Raw genomic sequence first — 10,196 nt, forward strand, 5'->3', positions numbered from 1 at the left:
CCAGGTCCCTGACCTCCCTATAGGCTACGCTAACTAAAGTTGTTGCCGGCTACATTTTTCAATAACCACAGCTTGTGGGCTAGCTAGGGTTAGTTAGCAGGGTGAGGGTGGTTTACACGTTGAGAAACCCATGCACGTATGAAACGTTGTGGCCATAAGACTGCATTTAATAAAACGGTAGTTAGCAAGCTGGTACCATAGGGACGTGTGGGAACCAACCCAATGCTCTATTCCTTTTCTAGCTATCCAGCAGAGTGCACTATTTTACAACAAGAGTAAAGTGGGTAGAGTATTAAACAATATTCAACATGCCACAGTCATACCGATAGTACGTTGAATCTAATTCTGTATATTGGTGCCCACACTAAGCTGTTATTAGCACACATTGCGAGAATCTGACTTGGTTTCTTGCTGGTTGGACACAGGAGTATTGTGATGTCCAGGTACTTGTAAGTCCCGACACAGGGGCTCCAAAAACGAATTGGATGCCGGCACCAAACACACTCGCTCTTCCCCCACCGCATCTGGTGTGTTTCAAAGACAGGTAGAGGTCATATGAGTTCCTTTCTGCCATCTTGCTGGTTAACACTAGTCAAGGGAGTTCCTACAGGTAAACAGCACAGGTTCCAGTACCTTTCTGCCATCTTGCTGGTGGTGGATTGGCTGAGGCAGTTGGTGTCGGTGAGTTGGTTATCGGGGCGCCCAATGGAAACACAACATCGGTGTTGACGACGACCATAGTTGGCACGCTTGGATTTGAATCTTACCCTCCATCTGAGGAGATGGGGGGAAGAGAGACAATGAAAAGGAGAAAGGTGAGAGGACAAAGGAGAGCCAAGTTTCTGGGTCTCTATGGTGTGGGCTAGTGACCCTAATCTACAGTAGAAACTATCATAGGTGGTCGGTGAGTATACTGTAGGGTTTGACTAGCTTAACCACATTGCATGTAAAGCATCAGAGCCTTCACACGTGATGCTAATTGCTGCCAGGACAAATAAACAGGAATTACACACCACTCACATTAGCTTGGTTAAGTAGTATCATCATTATTACATACAGTACCTCCATCCGTTAGTGTACAGCAAGCTGCAGCCAGCACTGAAACAACATCACACAGCTAGTTCAGCAACATATGCACTTGGACCATGAAGCTAGAATTCAGCATTGGTCTCTATACTCAAGCATTTCAGTTATACTAAGTGTATTATAGTCAAGTTGAGCATTTGGTCTCTTATTCCAGGCACAAAATGTGACATTTGTTATATGACTTTGTTTTGAATACTTTTTTGCCCAATAGGAACTGAATGTCCCTCAAATCATATGACATTCTTCTATTACTAACATTTGGTCATATATATTTAAATTCTAATCTGCATCAGATACAGATTTTGTATACTCACATGTGACCACCGTCAGTCTGAACATGCGCATGATTCCAGGTACAGGCGTGGTAGTAACAGAGAAAATGCAACTGATGATAACAAGACCCAATTCACCTGGTATTTATGTTATGTGACATGTCTTAATTAACCCAGGTGTATCTCTTTGTCTCCAGGTGCACCTCATTGCAATTAGGGGCCGGCGTTTGCTGGTCTATACCTGGCTATTGAGTCAGTCTCATGGAGTTAGATAGAGGACTCTAGATGGATGAAATCCATTTTGGCATGAACACTGCCATTGAGGGCTTCCAACATTTTAAAGTAGCCATCTAGGTGGTGCTTCTTCGTTAAGGAAGAATTACATGGGCCACGTTCAGTCAAAAAACCTTCGATCATTGCAGATATACATTTCATGAATAGAGACAACGTATTTCCTTAATCTACATGTCGGAGAGACATATTTGTTCAAAATAGCATATTGTTATCTGAACCTTCCAAAAGGTTGCATCCTGCTGAACGCACCCCTTTATTCAATCCGGGTCATCAGGAGGGATCAGCCAATTAATTATACTCTTGAGCAAACACAGCATAACTGTATGTGCAGTAAATTGCCTTGAATTGCCTAAATTACCTCTTAAATTCTCAGGGCTGCTGGACAGGTGCCTTGCCCGTCAACGTGCGAGCCCTTTGGGTGTTGCACTTATCAGGCTTTACTGCCACGGTCCAGAAAGGCTGGTCCGAGTGATTTTGTTAATTTATATGTTCCCAGTTGCCACTCCTGTCAAGGGAGACCGCTGCTCTTGAAGGCAGTTTGGTGACCACAGATCCCCAGTACAGTTACTCTACTGTAAACATTATTAAAGTGACCCGTGTTGAGTGACTATATACATATGGCAGCAGTCTCTATGGTACAGGGTAGAGTACCAGTTGGTATCAGCCCAATACCCTGCTTTTAACAGAGACTAAGTTTGGGCAGGGTTCTGGGCGGAGGCCGGCTAGAGGTTACTATTTCAACGTCCGATGGCCTGGAGTAAGAAACTTCTATCTCCAGTTTCTCAGTCTCTTGGGGTTAACTTTGATGCACCTGTACTATCAACTCCTTCTAGATGGTAGCGGGGAGACACGGCCATGGCTCGGGTGGCTGAGGTCCTTGATGATCTTCTTGGCCTATCTGTGACACCGAGTGCTGGAGATGTCTTGGAGGGCAGGCAGTGTGCCCCCGGTGATGCGTTGGGCTGTCCGCACCACCATCTGGAGAGCCCTGTGGTTGCAAATTCCGGACCAGGCGTTGATACAGCCCTACATGATCGTCTCAATGGTGCCCATGTAGAATTTCATGAGGGCCTTAGAGGACTAGCCACATTTCTTCAGCCTCCTGAAGTTGAAGAGGCGCTGTTGAGCTTTCACCACACTGACTCTGTGAATGGACTATTTCAGCTTTATAGTTATAACTTGTAGCTCTTCATCCTCTCCAGTGCGGCCCTGTTGACATGGATGGGGACTAGCTCAATCTGCTGTCTACAGTAGTCCACAATCATCTCCTTTGTTTTGTTGACATTGAGGGAGAGGTTATTTTCCTGGCATCATTCCGTCAGGGCCCTCAAATATTTCCTGTACGCTGTCTCGTCATTGTTGGTAATCAGGCCTACCACTGTCGTCAGCAAAATTGACGATTGAGTTGCCACGCAATCATGGGTGAACAGGGAGCACAGGAGGAGGCTGAGCACACACCCGTGTGGGGCCCCAGTCTTGAGGATCAGCGTTGCAGAGGTGTTGTTGACTAACCCGCTGGAGTGCCTTGCAGTTGTGGACGGAGTAATTGCCATACCAGGCCATGATGCATCCGCTCAGGACGCTCTCGATGGTGCAGTAGTAGTATTTAGAGAGGAGGCAGCATGGCAACTTTCTTCAGCCACCTTAGAAGGTAGAGACGCTGTTGTCATGTTGGTCCATGACGAGTCCGCAGTGATGTAGTCGCTGAGAAACTTAAAACTTGTGACTCTCTCTACTGCAGTCCCGTTGATGTGGATCCGGGGTATGTTCCCTCCTCGGCTTCCAAAAGTCAACAATCAAATCCTTTGTTTTGCTAACGTTGAGGGAGAGGTTGTCATGACACCACAATGCCAGTTCACATACCTGCTCCCTACAGACTGACTCGTCATTGTTGGTTATCAGGCCTACAACCGTGGTGTTGTGCAAAGCTACGCAGTCATGGGTGAACAGGGAGCACAGGAGGAGGCTGAGCACACACCCCTGGGGGTCACCTGTGTTGATTCAGTGTCTCCTTAAAGCAGGTGGGTACTGCAGCCAAGGACAGGTACAGGTTGAAGATGTCCGAGAAGATGCCCGCCAGCTGATCAGCCCACACTCTGAGCATGCGGACAAATATTCTATCTTGGCCAACGGCTTTGTGAGTACCTTCTCTTGAGAGTTTTTCTTCACGTCTGCCTCGGAGAGTGAAAGCACCTGGTCATTCAGAGCAGCAAGAGTTGATGACTTGGTATTGTCTACCTCGAAGCGGACATAGAATGAGTTAAGCTCGTCTGAGAGGGAGGTTGGCACTCCAATATGTCCCATAAACATCACAAATTGTCCTTTTGTTCGATTGATTCCGTTGATATATATCCAAAATGTCCATTTATTTGGCGCATTTGATCCAGAAAAACACTGGTTCCAACTTGCACAACGTGACTACAAAATATCTCAAAAGGTACCTGTAAGCTTTGTCCAAACATTTCAAACTACGTTTGTAATACAACTTTCGGTATTTTTTTACGTAAATAATCGATAAAATTGAAGACGGGATGATCTGTGTTCAATACCGGAGGAAAACAATGTGTAGCATGCCTTCTGGTCATGCGCCTCTAACTAACAGTACACTTCACTGGAAACTCATTCTGAACATGGCTACTTCTTCATTTCTCAAAGGAAAAACCTCAACTAATTTCTAAAGACTGTTGCCATCCAGTGGAAGCGACAGGAACTACAGGAAGGTCCCTTAGAAATCTGGATTCCCAATGAAAACACATTGAAAAGAGAGTGACCTAAAAAAAAAATAATCTGAATGGTTTGTCCTCGGGGTTTTGCCTGACAAATAAGTTATGTTATTGTCACAGACATGATTCAAACAGTTTTAGAAACTTCAGAGTGTTTTCTATCCAATACTAATACTAATAATAATATGTATATATTAGCATCTGGGACCTAGTAGGAGGCAGTTTACTCTAGGCACACATCCAAATGTGAAAATGCTGCCCCCTATCCTAGAGAAGTTAACTTCTTCTTAATAGGGGTCGCTGTTTTCACTTTGGGAAAAATGTGTGCCCAAATTAAATGGCCTCGTACTCTGTTCTAGATCATACGATATGCATATTATTATTACTATTGGATAGAAAACACTCTGAAGTTTCTAAAACTGTTTGAATTATATCTGTGAGTAAAACAGAACTCATTTGGCAGCAAACTTCCAAACAGGAAGTGAAAATTCTGAAAATGGGTCTCTGTGTAAGGCCTTGCCTATTCAATTGCCTTGTATTTATGGATCTGTATGCACTTCATACGCCTTCCACTAGATGTCAACAGGCAGTAGAGTGTTGAATGGGGTGTCTAGCTTGATGTGAGACCGAATGAGAGCTTTTGGAGTGACAGGTCCGGTATTTTCTTTGTCTTCGAAGGCGCGCTGGGGAGCTCGACATTGTTTTCTGAAAAGCGTTCGGTATACACGGCGAATATCTCCGGCTCTGATTTTATTTGATACATATGATAATAACATCATAAAGTAGGTTTTTTCAACCGAGTTTTATCAGTTTATTCAACGTTTATTGGGACTTTTGGAGTTTTCCGTTCTTTGCGCCAAGAGAGGATGGGAATGTTAGCAACCTTGGCTAGCATTGTGGTGCGAATTCGACAGAAGAAATGGACATTCTAAAACCAAACAACGATTTATTCTGGACCAAGGACTCCTTGTACAACATTCTGATGGAAGCTCAGCAAAAGTAAGAAAACATTTATGATGTTATTTTGTATTTCTGTCGAAAATGTTTAGTATTATTTTCCGCCCTGATTTTGGGCGCTGTCTCGCTATAACGTAAGCTGTATGTCGTACTAAAGTTATTTTTAGAATTCTAACACGGCGATTGCATTAAGAACTAGTGTGTCTTTCATTTGCTATCCAACATGTATTTTTTAGTAAAATTTATGATGAGTTATTTGGTCAGATTAGGTGAGTGTCAGAAATATATCCGGAGATTCTGGAAAAAAGTTGCTACGTTTTCACAATGTATAACCACGGATTTCAGCTCTAAATATGCACATTTTCGAAGAAACCATATATGTATTGTGTAATATGATGTTATAGGACTGTCATCTGATGAATATTGTGAAGGTTAGTGAATAAATGTATATATTTTGCTGTTTTTTTCGCTATCGCTACCATTGGGTTGAATGAATGCGGTTGTGTGGCTGGCTACTGTAGTAAGCTAATATAATGCGTATTGTGTTTTCGCTGTAAAACATTAAAAAATCGGACATGTTGGCTGGATTCACAAGATGTTTATCTTTCATTTGCTGTATTGGACTTGTTAATGTGTGAAAGTGAAATATTTCTAAAAAATATTTTTTGAATTTCGCCTTTTCAGTGGAATGTGGGCGGGGCTAGACAGGTTAAATTAGCTTACCACAATAGCCAAACACACAAACGCATTTATTCACCGCAAAAGGTAGCTTTCGCAAAAACCAGCAATAAATATAAATTAATCACTAACCTTTGGACAACTTCATCAGGTGACAGTCTTATAACATCATGTTATACAATACATTTATGTTTTGTTCAAAAATGTGCATATTTAGAGCTGGAAATCGTGGTTATACATTGTGAATACGTAGCAACATTACCCCAGAATCTCCGGATATGTATGACCAAATGTTTGTATTAGAGAGTAAATGAAGTACATGTTATATGATTTGAGGTACATTCAATTTCTATTGGTCAAAAAAAATATATAATTGTCACGTTGCATTCTTGGAATAAGAGACCAAATGCTCAACTTGACTATAATCCAGTAGGTATAACTCAAATGCGGAATTCTACCTTCATGGTCCAAGTGCATATGTTGTGAGATGTTGCTGAACTAGCTGTGTGATGTTGTTTCAGTGCTGGCTGCAGCTTGCTGTACACTAACGGATGGAGGTACTGTATGTAATAATGATGATGTTACTTAACCAAGCTAATATGAGGAGTGTGTAATTCCTGTTTATTTGTCCTGGCAGCAATTAGCATCACGTGTGAAGGCTCTGATGCTTTACTGCAATGTGGTAAGCTAGTCAACCCTACAGTATACTCACTGACCACCTATGATAGTTTCTACTGTAGATTAGGGTCACTAGCCCACACCATAGAGACCCATACTTGGCTCTCCTTTGTCCCTCACCTTTCTCCTTTTCATTGTCTCTTCCCCATCTCCCCCAGATGGAGGTAAGATTCAAATCAAGCGTGCCAACTATGGTCGTCGTCAACACGATATGTGTTCCATTGGGCGCCCCGATAACCAACTCACCGACACCAACTGCCTCAGCCAATCCACCACCAGCAAGATGGCAGAAAGGTACTGGAACCTGTGCTGTTTACCTGTAGAAACTCCGTGGTTGTTGTGTTAACCACCACCAGGAAGATGGTAGAAGGGTACTGGAACCTGTAGTGTGTACCTGTAGGAACTCATGACCTCTACCTGTCTTTGAAACACACAGGTGTGGTGGGAAGACCCAGTGTGTTGTCCCGGCATCCAATTTCGTTTTTGGAGACCCCTGTGTTGGGACTTATAAGTACCTGGACATCAAATACTCCTGTGTCCAACAGCAAGAAACAAGTCAGTCTCAATGTGTGCTAATTACACTTAGTGGTGGGCATCAATATCCATAATTAGATTCAACGTACTATCGGTATGACTGTGGCATGTTGGGATATTGTTTAATACTCCTACCCACTTTACTCTTTTGTAAAAGAGTGTACTATGCTGATAGCTAGAAAAGGAATAGAATAGGTTTGTTCCCCTATGGTACCAGCTTGCTAACTATGTTTTATTAAATGCTGTCTTATGGCCACAACGTGTTTCATACATGCATGTGTTTTTCAACGCGTAAACCACCCTCACCTGCTAACTAACCCTAGCTAGCCAACAAGCTGTGGTTATTGAAAAATGTAGCCGGCAACAACTTTAGTTAGCGTCGCCTATAGGGAGGTCAGGGACCTGGAAGTGTGGTGCCAAGACGACAAAGGAACTGATTGTGGACTACAGGAAACGGAGGGCCGAGCCCTCCCTACCAGGAGGCTAGAAATATTTGTAATCAGCCCTCCGATCCTCAATTCTACAGCTGCACCATTGAGAGCTTTTTGACTGGCTGCATCACCACTAGGTATGGCATCTGACTGCAAGGTGCTACAGAGGGTAGTGTGTACGGCCCAGTACATCACTCAGGCTGGGCTCCCTGCCATCAGGATCTCGAGACCACGTGTGTCTGAAGGCCCTACATACAGACTCGAGCCACCCAAGTCATACTGGTCTCTGCTACTCCATAACAGATGGTACTGCTGCACCAAGTCTGGAACCAACAGGACCCTGAACGGTTTCTACTTCCTCCAAGCCATAAAACTGCTGAATGACTACCCTGACCATCTGCATTGACCCTTTTTGCAGTAACCTTTTCGACTTGTCTCATATGCTGCTGCTGCTCCTTGTTATATGTACATATCTCGCTCAATTAGCCAGCAAGAACATGGAAGGGAAGTTTCTCAAGCTTATTTGATGGTTGTGCACTTAATCTGGTTTACCACTGAATATGTTTCAGGGAACGGTAACTAGCTAGCGCAACTCCCACAGATTGGTAGGGTCTATAGCTAATCTGACAGATGGCACAGCACAAACTGCGTAGAATTACAGATTTGGTGTAGTGGGTTGACCTTTTTCGCCAGTTTGTTTTATGTTAGCATTTCGAGAACTGTTCATAAGGAAGTGAAACTACAAGGTAACGGTGGAAGATGATGCGCATAACTTTTTATACTTTAGTTCATGCCAACATGTTTAAAATGCACCTGAAATCCACATTCCCTATTAGTGCCCATCACTAACACTTCACCAGGCTAATGTGTCTTAATTTGTCTGGCCAGTGTGGTGTAACTCCTGTGTTGTCCTTGCAGTAAGCAGCATCATATGTGAAGGCTCTGATTCTCAACTACTATGTGGTAAGCTGGTCAACACTACCGTACGGTGTATTCATGTGGTGACGTATGTTAGTCACTAGCCCACACATACAACCAGTTTTGGTAATCCTTTTCTTCGTTCTCTTCCTCAGATCGGGGTGAGATCCATATTCAGCGTGCCAACTACGGTCGTCGTCAACACGATGTGTGTTCCATTGGGCGCCCACAAAACCAACTCAAAAACACCAACTGCCTCAGCCCATCCACCACCAGCACAATGGCAAAAAGGTACTGAAACCGTTAGTGTGCATATACCTGTAGGCACTCATTGGCTGTGATGTTAACCTCTACCTGTTTCACACAGGTGTGACGGAGAGCGCCAGTGTATCGTCAAGGTATCCAACTCCGTGTTCGGCGACCCCTGTGTCGGAACCTATAAGTACTTGGATGTGGCTTACACCTGTTACTGAATGTGAGTGTTGTATATGTTCATGCACACATGACTGGGAACTAGAATGCTGGTACTGATGGTTTGTCTTGCAGGATATCTTCCTGGGGAACCAGAAGATGTTCAAGTCTTCTGGGATATCTTCATCAGGTCATGCTGTTTTCAACCAAATCAACTTATATGATTGTAAACCTGTGTATTTTGTGTAAGCATTTCTTAAACAATTTCTGAACTGTGGTTGTTGGTCTGAATTAAACGACGTGGCAGAAAGACATGACTGGTTGCCTCTTGTATATTACTAAATGTCACACCAATATTACTGACCGTGTGTCCTTTACTCTCGCCTTTCACCGGACTCCTTTGTACCTGCCGCTAACGTGCCTTGATGTTGGTATTCTGTGCCCATCTTTAACAAGTCCACTGGAGGACAATTTCTTTTTAACTAAGACAAAATAATTGATAACTGAAATTTTCCAGGACAAAGTTTCAGTAAATCCCCCTTATTGTTTGGACCTTTAAATGTACCTTCAGAGGTCATTCAATAACAATGAAAAATAAGTTTCTGGCTGAAGACATAAGACTAACAAGGGAAATACCTTCACTAATAGTATAGGTAGATGGCAATAAAAACAAAACTACAGATACAAAGAACTGGAGGAACTTATTCAAGTACCAACTAATATAATCTATTACAAAATGAAAGTAATCTGTGGAAGCTAAATGATCTCAAGATGGCGTAGACAGATGGGCGCCTCACTTCAAGTCCTTAGGAAATTATGCAGTTATTTGTGGACAATATTAGGGCACGAGTTGCCTTCCAGAGAGACATCAGATTGTAACATTCTGTTTCACGGAAACATGGCTCACTCGGGATATGTTGTCGATACAAACATCGGGTTTCTTCATGCGTCGGGCCGACAAACATCTCTCTGGTAAGTGGAAGGGCGGGGGTTTATGCCTCATGATTAATGACTCATGGTGTAACTATCAACATACAGTAACTCAAGTCATTTTGTTCATCTGATTTATATATTGCAAAACTCGCGCAAAACAATGCGCAAACCACCGCATTCAGCCATGGAAAGAGGTCGGGGAATATAGCTGAATATAAACAGTGTAGTTATTTCCTCCAGGGCATAAAACAAGCAGGATGTCAGTATAGGGAGAAAATGGA

General features: G+C 43.1%; 1 protein-coding gene across 1 annotated transcript; it reads left to right on the forward strand.

Moving 5' to 3' along the window:
* The first annotated feature begins 6,288 nt into the window (after positions 1-6,288).
* On the forward strand, positions 6,289-9,044 carry LOC120036871 (L-rhamnose-binding lectin CSL3-like). The gene is made up of 8 exons (XM_038983166.1): positions 6,289-6,306; positions 6,513-6,567; positions 6,648-6,692; positions 6,847-6,982; positions 7,125-7,243; positions 8,572-8,616; positions 8,727-8,862; positions 8,939-9,044. Exons 1-8 carry the CDS (start codon positions 6,289-6,291, stop codon positions 9,042-9,044), a joined length of 660 nt encoding a protein of 219 aa, XP_038839094.1.
* Positions 9,045-10,196: the final 1,152 nt, after the last annotated feature.

This window comes from Salvelinus namaycush, unplaced genomic scaffold, assembly GCF_016432855.1.
Source record: "Salvelinus namaycush isolate Seneca unplaced genomic scaffold, SaNama_1.0 Scaffold1494, whole genome shotgun sequence".
Taxonomy (NCBI): Eukaryota; Metazoa; Chordata; class Actinopteri; order Salmoniformes; family Salmonidae; genus Salvelinus; species Salvelinus namaycush.

Coding starts and splice junctions, on each gene's coding strand:
- LOC120036871 (XM_038983166.1), top strand. Junction 6,693..6,846: donor TGATGCTTTACTGCAATGTG/GTAAGCTAGTCA, acceptor CATCTCCCCCAG/ATGGAGGTAAGATTCAAATC. Junction 8,617..8,726: donor TGATTCTCAACTACTATGTG/GTAAGCTGGTCA, acceptor TCTCTTCCTCAG/ATCGGGGTGAGATCCATATT.